This window comes from Bos javanicus, chromosome 10 (genome assembly GCF_032452875.1).
Source record: "Bos javanicus breed banteng chromosome 10, ARS-OSU_banteng_1.0, whole genome shotgun sequence".
NCBI lineage: Eukaryota > Metazoa > Chordata > Mammalia > Artiodactyla > Bovidae > Bos > Bos javanicus.
This window is the reverse complement of record NC_083877.1, coordinates 61,339,654-61,356,801: the sequence shown is the minus strand read 5'-3', so window position 1 is coordinate 61,356,801 and position 17,148 is coordinate 61,339,654. Positions and strand designations below refer to the sequence as shown.

Below are 17,148 nucleotides of genomic sequence, written 5' to 3'. Positions count from 1 at the left end.
TTACGTTTTTAAGGTCATAATGATATGATTGATTCAAGGAAGGAGCAAAACTCCTATACCATTGGTTTTTGCCAAAATTACCTAGTTTTAAAAAATAGGTGACTGATCTGATTATTTTTACTAGGTATCTACAAAGTCTAAAATCACCAGACCATTTGATTCACTTCTTTGGCAGGAAAAATAACTTAGATTTGCTGAAAATCATTATTTATTGGGTTGGACAAAATGTTTGTTTGGTGTTTTTCTATTTCTTTGCCATAAGATGGTACAGGAAAACCCGAATGAACTTTTTGGCCAACCCAATATATAATTGCTTCATTGTGCCAAAGTTAAAAGGACTAATCCCACTGTTTTAAAGAATTGACTAAATATTTAGAAAGTATGGTCCATCTTTAATAAGTATGAGTTCCAGGATGGGTGTTTCTTCTTCAGAATAATTTAAGTGGTCTCCAGTTATGTTTATAAAGTATGAAGCAAGCTGTAGACTTTATAATTGCCATGAAGAATGCAAACTAGAGATTCAGAGAGCTGAGTAATAGGCCTGTGTGATACAAAATCAAACTTCTGCTATGTATTACTTAGATAATTGAGGAAGTGTGGAACTTAAACAGTCTGCTATACCACACTGAGCTAAACTACATCATACAGCCCACAAAGCAGGCCACACATTCACAAGGAACTTTTTACACACCGAGTGATTCTGCTTAGATTATCATCTGACAAGCTAGTGGTCCTTACATGAAGTATACACAAATTCGGTACTAGAGAGCTGCATGGGTTCACATCAGTAAACAGACTTCAATCAGCAACTTACAGTGATCCCTTGGTATCTGCAGGGGATTGGTTCCAGGAACCCCATCCCTGCCATCCAGGTTACCAAAATCTGTGGATGTTCAAGTCCCTTATATAAAATGGTATAGTACTGGCGTATAACCTATGCACATCCTCCTCTGTACTTTAAATCATCTCTAGATTACTTATAATACCGAATACAACATACATGCTATGTAAATAGTTGCTGGTATATGGAAAATTCAAGTTTTGCTTTTGGGAACTTTCGGGAATTTTTTTTCAAGTATCTTTGATCTGAGGTTGGTTAGATATGCAAATACAAAACTCACAGATGTAGAGGGCTGTGTTTATAAAGTACTTAAAATATGGGAAAATCAAGCAGAAAGTGATGTTATTGTCCGGGCAAATAGCATGCTGAGAATTCTGTCAAAATTGTATAACAAATGCTAACACTTCCCCAAAGGGTCAATATTGCAATTCTCAACTGATGATGTCAGAAGAATATGGAACTTTAAGGACTTGAGGATTAAGAAATAAAAGAGCCAATCCCTGGAATTTTCTGGAAAGTGGCTGGAGTGGATCTTTGATTTCTAACTTCATACTTCTGAACACAACCTGAAATATGAACATGCATGCTCAGTCAAGTCCAACTGCTTGTGACCCCATGGATTGTAGCTCGCCAGGCTCCTCTGTCCATGGAATTTTTTAGGCAAGAATCCTGGAGTGGGTTGTCATTTCCTCTTCCAGGGGGTCTTCCCGATCCAGGGACTGAACCCATGTCTCCTGCACTGCAGGAGAATTCTTTACCACTGAGCCACCAGGGAAGTCCTGAAACATGAACATCCTTCTGATGATAATGGGACCGCCTTTGGAATAGACACTACAACTCTGAAAGAAGAATCCCTTCTGCGTCCCAGATTCTCTGTTTGCTTCGCATGGGGTGATTTCAGGATAAAGTTAAAACATCTCTGTGTCTTTCTGGCATGTCCAAATAAACAATGATTTTTCAAGTCTGCCAATGTAGAGAGGCTCTTATAGAAAAATGAAATCGTAAAACTTTTGAGATGAGTCTAGTTTGAAAGTACTATGTGTACTCAAATAACAACTATACTCTCCCAAAAAAAAGGGCCCTAAAATTAAGGGTATGAGAGAGAAAGAAATCATTTCTCAAAATTCAGTATATATCATAAATGTAGACTTTTCCTTCTGAAAGGCCAGGTTTGGGCCAGCAATAAAAGTTAGGGAGACAAAAAGAAACCCACTAGTCAAAATAAGAGGGTGTTGTGGTAAGTCAGTGTCTCCCCTGATCTGCTTCAATCCTCCATTTTCTTAGGTACTTATTTAGCCTGAAATATGCGGGGAAAGCTGATTTGAATGGGGGCAGAGAAGATGCTCTGATTTGTTGTTAGTTCTTCTTATGTGAGTGCAAATGCCACACATTAAGAAGGAAAGCAGATAAAAATACTTAAAGTAAGATTTCTGCTTCTTTGATAATAAGTGCTATGTCTACTTTGCCCACAACAACAATTGGTAGCAGCCTTAACAACAAAGGCATCCAGTTGGGTAGCACTCAGCTTCAACCTGCACAGTTAGAGAACTGTACACTGTATGAGAGGGATGGTTGCCATGGTCCACCCTTGATGTGGTTAAACAAAAGATACAAGCCGTCAGGATGCAGCTATGCTGATACCCCTAGTATAGAGCATCCATCTGTCAAGTCCTTAAGGTACCCAAGCAGTTTGCTCAAGCAACAAAAGAAAGAATGCATGATGCATGAAACGTCTTAGAAAACAGTGAAGCTTCTTACCAACACAGTTTTTCCCAGTTGAATCCACTTCATATCCTGAGTTGCATATACATTTGTAGGTTCCACGGAGATTTTCACAAATTCCATTTGGGCAAATATCAGGATCTAATGCACATTCATTTATATCTGGACCACAAAAAAAAAGCTCATAAGCATTAACATGCTAAAGTAAATATCAAACGGACTGTCAAAAAATTACAATAAATGTAAAGATATCAGGACCTTGTGAAAATAAAAAAAGCTTATCCTTGATAAGAAACTTGATCCCTTTTTTCTTACTGCAAGATCCTCTGAATCAAGTCTTCCCTCCATCAGTCCCTGAGAGGAAACTAGCATCTGAGCTAGAACTACAAGGTTACCAACCCTTAATCAAAAGGAGAACCCTTGGACTTTCTCTTGTCCAAACACCGAGATGGGAAAGTAGATCAAATACAGAGTCCAAGTTCCTATAAGTGGTCTCCCTGCCATCAGCTTGTCCCTCTTCAATCTACCTTCTATATTGCCACGAGACAGCCTAAAAACAAAGTGATTGTGTCATTCTCAAGGTTCAGACTTTTGTAGGTTCAATAATATCCTCATGATTAAATTAAAATATGAATGCCATTTAGTTGCTTTAAATCCTTTACTCTTCCATGACCAATACATAATGCCCTCTTTACTCTGTGTTGGGAATGCCTGGAGCAAGCCTAATCACTGGTTCAAAATGTGCATAATCATCACCTGCTCTGGAAACACCTTTGCTGCTCTGGCCAGATGAGGATGAGCACCTTCTTCTGGGTGCTCCCAGACCAAGGAGAGCCCTCATAGTCAAGGGTGATGCAAAGTGACCATCAGTGAGTGGCTACTCTCAAGTCTTGTTCCCTGACTTTTCTATAAATCAAGATTGACCTTTTTTCTTTCCCAGATTCCTATCAGAATTTATTTATTCCCTACTAATTCTTTCATTATACAGTTCCTTACTTCTCTTTTCTCCTCCAAATATCTACCCCACCCCAACCCTATGTCATCCATACACACTGATGAAACCAACCAAGAGAATGAACTGACAGTCAATTCAGCCATAATTCTCTTGAATCAAATCATTTAGTTTTATATTAATAAAGTAATCTCTTCCTCTTTCTTATCTGTGTTTACACTTGTTCCAATTCTCCCTTTTAATTTCTTTCATGGCACCAGTATTTCTCTGGTTCTAACTCCTACACTTAAACATTTCATTTTCTTTCAGCTAACTGCTATCACTGCCTGCTATGAAATACAAGATGGATCCCTATTGCCATCTGTTAATGACTGACCCCTTGTTAGTTAAGAAAATGTTCAAAATGTGCAGGGGTTCACCTGAACTTGTAACCCTGAATTGTGCTTGACAGCAGTAGACCCAAAGGAGGGCCAGGCTGCCCCTTCTCATAAATGAGCTACCACAGCCACTGTATCTCGCTCACATCGACCACCCTGGGAGAGGACCCGATACTTCAGTATGAAGTCCCACACCCACACCCAGCAACCCCAGGACCCACTGAGCCACTGTTCTATTCTGCCACTGGGGGCTTCCAAGTGTCCCAGGTAGATCACACAGTGAGAGTCAGAGAAGGGGTTCAGATCAGACTGGTGTAAAGAGACCAACTGGAAACCCACAGGAAGGCCCAGGGCTGCCTCTGCACATGCTTAAGGTAGTAAATTTCAAAACAAGTCCTTACCGCTGCCTGCTGACGTTATTCCTGGCCCACTGCTGCAGAGTGCCTGATACTCCGCTGCAATAAATTAACAGATAGTAAATGATTCCCTTGTTTGCAGAACAGGTCGATCCTGCCCTTGGCTTTGCACACATCACTTCCTCCAAAGACAGTGGAACTGAAATAAAGTGGTAACAGAAAAGGAGGCATCCCCCCCAGGGGGAGTCACACCAGGGCTCCCATTTAAAGGCTCCGCAATCACCATGGAAAACGACTTGTAAGGATATACGCAAGTTCCAGCAATTCCTCGTGCAAAGCGCTTTAGGAAAAGGTGTTTTTCCTATGACTTGATTTTGTTCACCAGGGAACACTTTACACTTACAGTGAAATGTGCCTGTTAAAATGTGGTTTCTTAACTGTTAATAAAACTCTCTCCCACCATCTTGGGAATACATTTTTTTCTTCGTTCGAGCTTTTTTTTCAGAACAAGTTCTTAACATTTTCTCATTTCTCTGCAAATTCTCTAGCCTTCCCTCACAAGAATACGAGGGTGTGTACACCTGCATGTATGTGTATTTTTAGAGTTAATATTCATCAGGATGCCAGACTCATTCTATATATTAAATCCATAGGGTAAGTATTGCAAAACGTTAAAACTGGATCTTATTGAGGAAACGGCAGTATAGAGAATATGTTCCCAAATTTGTGATGGAATCAGATTTCTATTTCTTAAAATCCATACAGTGTTTTAGACACAATTCCAACAATATTTAGATGAACCTAAGAGTGAATGATGGAAATAAGAACTAATAGGAAATCACACTTAATCCCAGGAAAAGAAACTAATTTTCCCATAGTTGCCTATGGATTCAGGCAACTAGAGTTTCATAGTCAAATGCAGATCCTTTGTGCTTAAGCAATAGGAGAATTAAAAATTAGGGATGGACCTTTTTAACAGAAGCCACTTGCACCTTGGTGCTAAAGCAAACACACCTATAATTCCATGTGACAGAAAATTGCATTCCTGATCATAGGGGATGCAAAGAAGTTACACATATCCAAAAAAAAAAAAGAATGACTGTTAACCCTTCAGAGCCTCTGTCTTCCAGCAAACATAAATTTGAGAAAAGCGGTAAAACCCCTTACTTTTTAAAATCATCTTAAAAGGGGCCGAAAAGGGAACCAATGGGAAGGTGGCTGCCACTGTGTTTGAAAGCCAGAGACTGGTGGCAAAAAGAAATACATCCTCTTTATTTTCTCACTTCAGCAATTAATTAAAGCACTGGTGAAATAGCGTAAGTAGTGAAACAGGGAAAAAACAACATCATGCCAGTTTTGCTAAAAGCAGTTTTATAATTAGCACTATATTAGTTGATGCTTGGCCTAAGTGGAAGCAAATTGTGGTCGTTATTCTTTTCCATTTGGGCAGGAGCTGGTACTGTAGTGAATTCAGATCAGCATGGGTTTGAACGCTGATGACAATGCTTATTGCTGAGGGTCTCGGGAACAGGCCCTTTCCCCTCTTCTAGTTTCCTCTTCTATAAAGTGTAGAAAAGGATACCCAACTCACAGGGTAGTTCTATAGATTTACTGAGAGAACATGTAAAGTGCTCAGCACAACTCAAGCACTTAATACATGGTAGGTGTTCCTGAGCTAACTTAGTGTCGTGCCCCAGAGACAGTAGAATAAGGGCAGAAGAGAAATTCCTAATCATCACTTTTCTGACTGATTGCTACAAGGAGTAAATGCTCAGCAGTCAGGGAGATGTATCTTCATATATAGTTTATTTGACTTCCAGAGCACAGAGATGAGCTTTGCACGTTAAATGGTTAGTGTTTCATTAAAGTGTCTAAACACATTTTTTTCGGATACTTTCAGTACCTTCTAAAACTCCCCCTCTCTCCTGAAATAAGGGACATCCTACATTTTGATCCTTCATTATTTGGCATTTTCATTTATCAAAGAGGTGGAGAAACCAAACTGAATGGAACCATTTCCACAAGCAGACCACTTTTGTGTAAATTCATTCAAATATAAAACAGAAGCTAGTGGAACTAAGCTTCAAATGTGACTATCTTTAAGCTTTAACGCTTAAAGAAATCTGCTCTCTTTGGGTCATCTGATTATAAATCTACCTCTTTCCCATGTATCACAAGAATTCTTTGAAGATGTACTTGGTCCAGAGGAAAATGTAAAATCAGAGAAATGTATGCACCAAGGGTCCTGGATTCTAAGTTTTGGGTATTCTGTTCATTCAAGACATGAACAAATCACCTCCATTCTTGTGTACTAGGTTTCAGGATACTCATCTACCTTGTAAATTCAAAATAGGCAAGGAAACTACTTTGAAAAGTTAAAGCAACATACAAATGAATAATATTAATAAAACACTACTATCAAGTTACATGGAAGTATCTTTTTAGATAGAATTACATTTGTATATTATATAACCAAAGTATTGTTGCAAACATGCATTTCATTGATTAGTAATCATATAGTTAATGATAATTTGTATATTATTCACCAGGCAAAGCAGTCATCCGAAATAAAGCTTGCTTTCTTTAACTGGCATTCCCCCAATTTAAAGACTTTAAAAGTCTTCCACTTCACTTTCTCTAACTTCTTATAACAGATTTTAATTGCTGTCTGATTTCAAATAATAACATTCTCATAATGGCGAATGCTTAAAAATTGTGAGTTCATCTTTAATTGATAGTATCTAGGCCAGAAATAAACTAACTGTATCTCACATGTAAATCAACCAGTCAGAGCTATGTGTTTTCAATATTAGGACTTACTCTATTTAGGACATTAGATGCCAACAGCCAAGGTACCTTAAAATTACGTTCAAATGTTGACAGTCTATTGCTTTCATTTCAATAAACTATTTTTGCCTTACAAATAGAAATAATTTACAACTGGAGAGGATCTTCTGGATTATCTAGGACAATTCATTTTCAGATTAAAAGGCCAAGGAATCCTTTTCCATATTATTCAATTTTATAATTGTTTACTAACGTAAACCATCTCAAATCCTTTTGAAATTAGGTAAGAAAATTTCCTAAATAAACAAAAATTCACCAAAAAACCTGAACCCTCCAATTAAGTAATTTGCCTGCCTGTGGCTGGAGAGCAGAATTCTGACTCACTGACCAGTTTTCTTTTCACTAAGCTGTGTCACTTTGAATTGAGAAAAATACTTTTTCCCTAGAGCGGAATAAAATCATTTAGGGAACGCACACCTAAGTCAACATGAAGGATTTGAAAAAAATTCGCAAATGGACTTTTGGAAAAAAGTTGGAAACAGTCAAGTAATCTGAAAATTATTTATTTTTACACTCTGTAAAATTCTGCTTTTGTAATAGCTCCTGCAAAATGTAACACTGTGAAACAACTTTAGAAAACAAGGTAAGTTGCATGTACCCTAAAGAACATGAATATTACCGAGCTGGAGAAATTCAGACGGGAAGCATAAATGTGCAGCCTAATCCAGATGATAGCTGAGTTGGTGGGTAATGTGTGATCAAAGCCTGACCAGCCCTTTTCAAGCCCCCTGCAAGGTATGTGAGGTACCTGTAGAGTATCATGTAATCTTTCCCCGTAACTTCCATAAATACAAAGACTGAAGATGGGGGCAGAAGGCTGGCAGTACTAGGGCATCCCCATGACACAACATACCTGAATTCTGTGAAGGACATGGTTGGCAAGGTTCCCCAAAAGCATACTCAGTGCTGGCACAACAGCATTCAGACTTGGTAACAGCACCAAACAAGGGTTTGACACACTGGCCTCTTTTGTATCCACCATAGCATGTGCTCCGCATGTGTGTGTCTGAACAGGAAGAAGCATCTGTCATCACACTATCATTTCCAACAGACGGGCACCCCCCAGGTTAAAGTTGAAGCTGGCTTTATTTAGCCATTGTCACTGTTCTTACTCACAGAGAATGCCTCTGGTATTAGGGCTCAATAGAAAACAAAACAAATTCTTCAGCTTCCAAGCACTGGAAACCAATTACTAGAGGCTTCTAGTTTTCTAGGGCCTATTATGGTTTAGCCACTGTGAAATCCTTAAGGGCTAGGATTATACCTCACTCATCGTTTTCTTCCCCAGGCTTGTACAGAGAAGGCAGTTAATAAATGATGAATGAATGAGGGATGATCATTCAATTTCACCACATGATAAACAAGATTTTTATTAGAAATACAGCCCACTCCAACATAATCATATAATTATTGAGTATCTGAATTAGATGTGCTTTCAAAAAGGAGGATGTTTGATCTGTAAAATTATATAAATCTTAGATATTGGTCTAACTAATCAGTGTCATCTTTACCACCAGGAGGGGATTTCCAGCTATGACCAATCTTTTCCCAGTTCAAAGGGGATTGGGAAAAATTCCCTTTCTTAAGAATAATTTGGATAAAATTTGTATCTATTTATTAACAAATCAGAAACGTCTTATAAAGCCACAAAAAACTATTATCATATAAGTTCCTGGATCATCTATATCCTCTTTGGAATTCTCTACCTCCCTTTGGACATTCAGTTCCTTAGATGAAAATGAAATGTTCATCGTGAGATAATTAGGGACATATAGGTCAATCCAAAGACCATTATCAGCAAAGGAGGGCTGGAGAAAACTGAGGACAACTAGGACAAGGAAGAAGGAGAGGTGTGGAGTCCTTTGGTTTTCATTTATCTCAGCTCATCTTTCTATCCCTTGAATTAATATTCACTTTATAAGGAAAAAAAACTGACCCCGTTGGTCTGTTGCCCACAGATATTAACTGTATCATACCTGCTGCAGTAGAGAACATTTGCCATTGGTTGATTTTACTGACAGGAGGTGGATCTCTATAGTACATCTAGTTATGGCCGTGATCTTACCAACACACACACGTCCGTCCAGACCCACGGCCAGTCCAGGAAAGCATTCACATCGGTAGGAGCCATCAGTGTTGACGCAACGCCCATTCATGCAGATCCCAGGTGTTTCACACTCATTAATATCTGTGGTGGGGAGAAGCACTTATTAAAAATGAAGTCACTTCATCTAAAACCATAATGTGCTTACAAGTCTAAGACTTGAAAATAGAGAAGGTTTACAATAATGTGCAGCATCAACAATAAAAGCTCAATGAGATGCATTTCATTTTCCTTGGAGGAAAGAGGAACGAAAACTGAGAGATAAACTGTCTGAGTTTATTTCTTTTCCATATAAAGCTATTTCAATAACATTCTCCTGAGATTTTTTTTTAATCCAAAATAAGAATCATAAAGCAAAAACAGAATTGGAAGAAGAAGGGAAGTGACAGCTAAAAGACAAAGGGTCTTGTGTAATGTTTCACATGGCAGTTCTTCCAGGACTGTCAGAAATCTAGCTTGATAATAAACTGCATCTTTGACCTGGGCAGGAAGCTTCTCCTTTTGGCATCCAACACGCAGACTGGTGTCCATTCCAGTTATCACTCATGCCTTAACTCACGCTTTAAATCTCTGGGACAATTAGAAAGGCATAAGGAGACACAGAACTAAAGCCTCGATGGAACACCATAAAAAAGGAACAGAAAATGAATATAGATGATTTTGATGACCGTTCCAAGCCAACAACAGCAGTGTAAGCAAATGGAACCCAGCAAAGAAAAATCTCTCTTACACATTACAAATATTTTACAGTATCATATGTGTATATTAGGGAGGTCTGGTAAAAGACTTTATTGGGCACATATTAATAATAGCAGATATTTTCCCCCTCAATATGGGGAAGTAGAAATGATACCAAAATTCTGTTTTGGAAAACATATAACACTTAGAAACAAGGCATTTTATAACAACTCCATTTACAATATACAACGAGTATATGTGAATATTTCCTTTCTTCTGACCTTAAAAAGGCAAATTGAGACTGAAACACCTCTGTGTTTTACTCAGCTTGTGTTATTTGGCACAAAATACATTCAGATGGTCCAAGATTCCGTGTACAGATTGTATTTTAAAACAGCAGTTATATTTAAATACATGAACTCGAATTGGTTCAGTTATTCAGGTCACTTTTTTGTTCAAATTGAGATCTACAGTAAAGCATGGTGACTACAGCCTGAAAAGTAACACAGTGTCTTTTTACTGGGGACAGAGATGGAATGGGGATCCAGAGAGCATTGCTCAGAGTGAGTGGCCTCAACCTTCAGAGAGTGATCAAGGGAGGCTGGTCATCAGATTAGTCAACTGTAGAGATTAAATTAGCATTGTTCATTCAGCTTTGAACAGTCACAGCTTTGGGGAATCAGAACCAAGTCCTTAGCACTCAGAGAAAATCTTACTTAGTGATATCAAGAGAAAAATTATGGAAAAGAAATAACAGCATATAAGAAATTTCTTTCCTTTTTCTTCCTTTGTTCTTATTACAGTACATGCATTCCATTTACTCTATATATCAAAATAAAGAAGACATAGGGAAGAATAGGAAGCATTCTTCCCTTCTCTTTCTAGCTCTGTTTCTTAAGCTAGAATGGTAAAGTCAGAGCAGAACTTTTAATCACCAGGCACTTTCAAATGAATGGAACAATCCGTTTATCAATAAGACACTACTTCACTAATTGCAAACAGTTGCAAAACCTAGTTTCACCTATGAGGTCATAATGTGCTCTGAAACAGTTACATCAGCATCATCTACTGGCCTCCCTGAAGAGGCTGTGGCCTGGGTCACTGGCAGCCTGTAGGCATCGAAAGGGAATCTTAGCAAGCTCCAAGGTAAGAGGAGTGTGTGTTCTCAAAAAAGGTCTGTTCACAAAGGGGCTTTCACATTTCCTTGTGTTATTTTATTTGGAAGCCTAGTTCCAAATATTCCAGCAATCATTCCCTTCCCCTTTCTTTCTCACTTGTACAGCACTTAATCTAACAATCTGGTGCTTTGTTGTATGCTGTCTTAATATTTCCATGTGTTAATCTTGTCTTCCTGACTATAAGCTCCTCCCGACACATAGCTCAAAAGTACAGAAACTTCTAATTTTTTAAAAAAGAAAAAAGTTTCTCTTGCTGTGAAGGCAGATTTGCACACTATTAAGAGCCACTGATGTGAAGGTCATAGAGAATGTAGGTAAACAACCAGGGGCTAGAAGCTCTTTCAAGCCTAGAGAAAATACACATCATGCAGAAGACTTAGTAAACACAAGGCTTTCTACCATAACATCTTTACCAAAGCTGCCCACCAGGGGCACTCAGAGAAGCACCATACAACTTGCTCCTGCCTTCTCAATCTTGAATCGCTTGACACTCTACACTTATACATCTGAAGCTACAAGCAGAAGGCTTTGAATGCATGCCGTATTTTAGCAGATTTCCTGGACCTGTTTTGAGTATGGTGTTCCTTGAGAGTCTGGTTCCAACTCAGATCTTGGACACACATGCAATAGTTACTCATCCTTAACTACAGGAGGAGACACCAAGCACAAACTTATCTCTGATGACTTTGCTCAGGACCTCAATGTTCAACAGCACAAATAAAAATTTTCATTTTCCTTCACTACCTGGAGCAAAAAGATATTCCAAAAGTTACAGAACTAAACAATGGTTCCTGGTTCCTTTATTTCTTCTGTTTTATCTTATTTTCCCTTTTTGCTTAATGTGACTTGATAAAGTTTAAATAAGTTGTGTTTCTTAAGGTATTTTGAGGCAATTACTAAGAGATCATGGTAGTAACTGTCTACAATATTTTGTTCAGTGAAGATACAAGAGGTGGCAAATGACAGCCATCAAGAAGCCAACTGCAATTATTCCTCAACTACAAGGAAGTGATGGAACTCGGTTTATGCAATAAGATGCTCACGGCTGTTGGTAGTCCAAATGAAAGTTCAGCTTCTCATTAATTTTCTATGGAGCCTGAGATTCTTTTGAGAAGACACCAAAACACTCTTTCTGAAATAAGAACAGCCTTCTGAGTATAAACCGTAGCTCTCTGGATGGCTTAACTTAAGAAGAAGTTCCAGTCAGGTTTACTAATCCAGAACTAATGGTACTATAAATGGGGAGAATTAATAGGGAAATGTGGTAGCTTTAAGCAATGTAGAGAGGAGAAAAAACAGGTGAAGAATATGACTGAGAGTTTCATAGCACAAACCTTTACAATAACGCCCATCTGATGCCAGCTGAAATCCAGGTTTGCAAATACATTTGAAACTGCCATCTTCGTTGATACACATTCCATTAAGGCACATATTCCTTATGCTGCATTCATCCATATCTGAAAAATAGAGAAGATGTATTGTCTGAACAACCAGATAAGTAAGCTTACAAAGGAAGCCAATCTGGATCAATATAATTTTATTTCTTCACATATCTCTACTTCTTGTTATTATTGTCTAAGGTTAATTTTCATCCAAATTATAGCATACAAAGAGAAGAGTGACATATGAAATATGAATTTAAGTTCTCAATTTTTGACCTGTGTTTGCAAACTATAGGCCTAAACTATAGGACGTGGATATACATATACACATATGGGCTTCCCGGGCGGTGCTAGTGGTAAAGACACAAAAGATGCGGGTTCTGTCCCTGGGTTGGGAAGATCTCCTGGAGGACAGCATGGCAACCCATGCCAGTACTCTTGCCTGAAGAATCCCATGGACAGACAAGCCTGGTGGTCTACAGTCCATAAAGTCGCAAAAAGTTGGACATGACTGAAGCGACTTAGAAAGAATGCATATATACATATATATGTATACACAAACATATACAGATTATGAAATATATATGTATATATGTATACACATATGTATATATATTACATTCATGTAGAATTATATAAATATGAATTTTCATATAAATATTGGGTTGGCCAAAAAATTCACCTTACAGAAAAACCTGAACAAACTCTTTGGCCAACCCAGTATATATATTTAGAGATTCATATAACTTCTAATATACTGAAAATAAAAACAAAATCAAAATTAAGAATGATGATATTTGAAATGTATTTAGGCTACTTCCTGATTCTTTGAAAAGGAGAAACCAGAGAACTGCTTGTAGTTTGCATTTTAATAGGGGTAGGATTTTTAAAATGCAAGACAATTATAGAGCACAGCCATGACAGCTAACCCTTAGGATTCCTTGATCATGGGATATTTCTTGAAATTCATCAATATGCTGTTTGATTTAACATTGCAGCTCTTAGGAGGCACTTGCTCTTCTAGACACAGTGTGTTTTCACTTACAGGCTTTAGTCAGACCAAAGTAATTTATGATTTTTTCTTTTTTAAACAAGATTCTATCCCAACTGAGAATTTTGGCATTAAGTCTTTGAATTGAATCACTGAGATAATATTCTGCCAAAAATGTTTCTAAGAACAATTTTGAAATTCTTTTAATGTATGAATAGATTCTTGGGGTCTTTCCCAAAGACGTTGGGAAAGATGATAAGGAGCATTCTTCATTTTTTGCTAAAGGTCTAAGAAGTAGAAACTCATCAGTAATTGTCATATTCTCAATTTCAGAAAAAATAGGCAGAGGAAAAGACAGAATGAAAAAGCCCAACTCAAAGTCAGGTGATTAATTCAACAGGCAATATGAAGGCTGACTCTCAATCATCAATATTTCTCTCAAATTTTACATTTTCAGATACTCATTAGTAATATTTCATTGCTACACACTTTAAACAAAAGACTTTTAAGTGACTGAAGAATGCATGATATTAGGTGTGTTCTATTTTTTTTAATGTACAAATTCTGTTTAAAATTCATAAATAATGATTTATGCTATAGAAGTTTCATCATTAGGAATCTTTGAAAAGCAAGCTCGGCTCCTATATTTAAAATGTTACTTGACTCACACAAAAATGAATTAAAGGAATTAATACTATTGAAAACTTAGGTTTCCTCCCAGATAACCACAGGTGAATATATACCTTTTACTAAGTATTTGACCTTGTCTTGTTAAAGGTTTTTGGTACTGAAACTGCACCGGAAAAAGCCAAATAACATTATTATTACATTGTATTACCTTCACAGTTCTTCCCATCTCGTGTGACGTGAAATCCTGCATTACACACACAATGGAAACTGCCATCCGTGTTGATACAACGTCCATTATTACAGATACGGCCATTCTGTAAACATTCATCAATGTCTAAAAAGAAAGAGTTAAAAAGAAAGAAATAGCTTTATTTAGGGGATTTAAAATTATTTTACTGCTCCTTCTCACCATCTCCAAACTCATGATCTTAGTCTTGGGTTTCAGTTACTAAATAACATCCTTTAACATAAATTCAGAATTAAACAACATGAAATATAATTAGGATGACTAATAAAAGTTTGAAAGACATACAAAAGAAAAGATGCTGACATAATAGCATTCAATTTAACTCTAATTTCTAATAAGACTCCCTAAATCTCAATTCTGTAAACAAAATAGGTTCTTCTGTATCATTTCCTAGCTAATTTAATGAGCCAGAATATACCATTATTTACAGTGAGCTTTGGCCGATGTCTTTTAAGACATGATCAAAAAGGCAAATCTGATGATAGCTATATCAGAATAATTAAACAGAAATGCCATTTAAAAAAAAAACAGTTAAAAAACTTAATTCCATCTGAAAACTATCAATCATTTGGCTCTTAAATGTCTATCTTCCTTATGGCAATTCTGGTCCAAATACAGTTTTGTTTATAAATTCCTAGTCTCTTTTATAACTTTATGAGTATTCTGTCTACCAAACAAAATATTGGTACTTTGGGGATATTTTCCCGTTTTTTTGTGTTTAAAAATTATGCCAAATTAAATAACAGAGCAGGATACAAAAGTGTTAAAAATGACAATAATTCAAACAACCTGCATCTGATCTCGCATTTAAAGATTAATAATTAACGTAAAGTGGACAACAAGGTACCCTGGATTATCTATTCCCCTCAGTTTCCAGGCTACATGCCTGGATGAACATCAAAGGGGATGAACACAAACCATCCTGTCTACCGAGCACATAACCTATGCCAGGGCTTATTCCCTAGGAGACAGAGGCCAGGGCGCTGAGCAGAGCTGGATGGGAGCAGACCTCTCCACGCTGAGTGGGGGCCACGTGTCCCTGGGTATAAGTGCTCTAAAAGTCCTCTGGGCGACAAGAATGTGCACTCATGGCATACTGGTTATTCTGACTGTCTATCCTGTGTCTGCACGGTGTCTTGTGGTTGACCCTCAGACGCACTTTCTTTCTGGGCAGATCCAGCAGTGGTTTCCACACGAGTCATTGGACTAGCTGAGGCAGTCTGGGCTTTCCTTCTGTCTGATCTTTGTGCCAACAACCTACAATCGTTTTCTCTCTCATTTATTTCTTAATCCTTACTAAAATCTGACTCGCTCCATACTCTAAAAAAAAATAGTAAAAAGCCACATATTCTTCAGCAGACTTTTTTTTTAAAGATTTTATAATCTACTTTTTTTTTTTTTAAGGATTCTGTAATCTATGGAGGCCCAAGGATAAAATAAACAGGATAAAGAGTTCAGCTTTTTCTCTCCTCGCTAATTTGAAAATGCTATCGGGGCTCCACTGCCTTACAAAAATAAATGAAAAGCTTGCCATTCAAAGTCTCGTCTGTGTTTCTGTATGTTTCTACTGTCCCCTTCTGTTCAGTTCCTCCTGTCCTCCTTCTCAGCTGAGTATACAGCCTTTCTGACCATTCTGTGACCACTGTCATCTATCTCCAAATGTGAGCATGTTATCAACTTCTCGGGTTTGAGATAAACTTAGCACTAGCTCTTAAAGAACACAGTACTAGAGGCTTTTAGGTCATCCTCAGTCTCTAATAAATTAAGTCTCAGACTGATGACAGTAACATGCACCTACACTCGGTGGTTCCCGCCCTAGAAGAGTGCTTTCAATAATGTCTTCTATTTGCTTATTTACCAGTGCTGTCTTCTGAAACACTGGTTTCAGCTTATTTTCCACTACTGAAAAATGCCTAATATACTGTGTGTATGCACTGATTATTTTAAACAAAAGTCATAAAGAAGGACCTAAGCTCAGTTAAAAATTCAAACTATACTTGTAATTCAGTAAGTAGACCATTAATAGAAATATTAACAGGTTCAAATGTTGTACTCCAGGTTTTTCTGCTCAAAATTGCCATTTATAAGTAGTGTACTAAGATACACTGATGGCAAGACATCTCTAAGTCAGAACCAAATTCAAAGATTTTGAAAAGAGACACTAATAAAAAAAAAAACAGACTTGTATGTCTTCAACTCATATAAAAAACTTTTTGCTAAAAGAGGCAAATAAAATTAACTCATTAATGGCTGACAAATTTTTAAAGCAATACAAACTTCCTTATATTTCCCTGTATTTAATTTCAACAGAGAATTTTCTTGCCTTTATCTGCCTTTACTTGATCAATGATAATAGATCATTCTGCACCAAATTTATAGAGATATAGATATTTGAGTCCCCTGAAGTGGGAAGCACATCTTAATTATTTCTATCTCAGAAACTCAGTATAACATTGCTATATTTTAAATGGATAACCAACAAGGACCTACTGTATATAGCACAGGGAACTCTGCTCAATGTTATGTGGCAGCCTGGATGGGAGAGGAGTTTGGGGAAGAATGGATACATGTATATGTATGGCTGAGTCCCTGAGCTGTCCACCTGAAACTCACATCGTTAATTCGTTATACTACAATACAAAATAAAACATTAAAACAAATAAAAAAGAAACTCAGTACATCAAAGTCATCTAAGATGACTTTTGGGTGGATTAATAAGTCAACTACTATACAAAACTGAAGGCGAATTTTTATGAGAAAACTTTACAGCAGGGCTTCTCCAACTTTAACACGTGTAAGAATCCCTGGAAGATCGTGTTCAAATGCTGATTTGGATTCAGCAG

General features: G+C 37.3%; 1 protein-coding gene and 1 long non-coding RNA gene across 3 annotated transcripts in view; one reads left to right on the top strand and one right to left on the bottom strand.

Annotated features, from left to right (window-relative positions):
* Nucleotides 1-17,148, bottom strand: part of FBN1 (fibrillin 1) — a 264,553-nt gene that overhangs the window by 99,683 nt on the left and 147,722 nt on the right. For both annotated transcript variants that reach the window (XM_061428847.1, XM_061428846.1), the window contains exons 14-19: nt 14,267-14,392; nt 12,390-12,512; nt 9,161-9,283; nt 7,949-8,101; nt 4,294-4,347; nt 2,600-2,725 (exon numbers count right to left, since the gene is read on the bottom strand). In XM_061428847.1, the coding sequence (XP_061284831.1) occupies nt 2,600-2,725; nt 4,294-4,347; nt 7,949-8,101; nt 9,161-9,283; nt 12,390-12,512; nt 14,267-14,392 (705 nt within the window). The remainder of the gene's footprint in view (nt 1-2,599; nt 2,726-4,293; nt 4,348-7,948; nt 8,102-9,160; nt 9,284-12,389; nt 12,513-14,266; nt 14,393-17,148) is intronic.
* LOC133254688 (uncharacterized) lies at nt 10,933-15,844 on the top strand. Its single transcript, XR_009738739.1, has 2 exons — nt 10,933-11,023; nt 15,710-15,844. It is a non-coding gene; the product is annotated as an uncharacterized LOC133254688 (long non-coding RNA).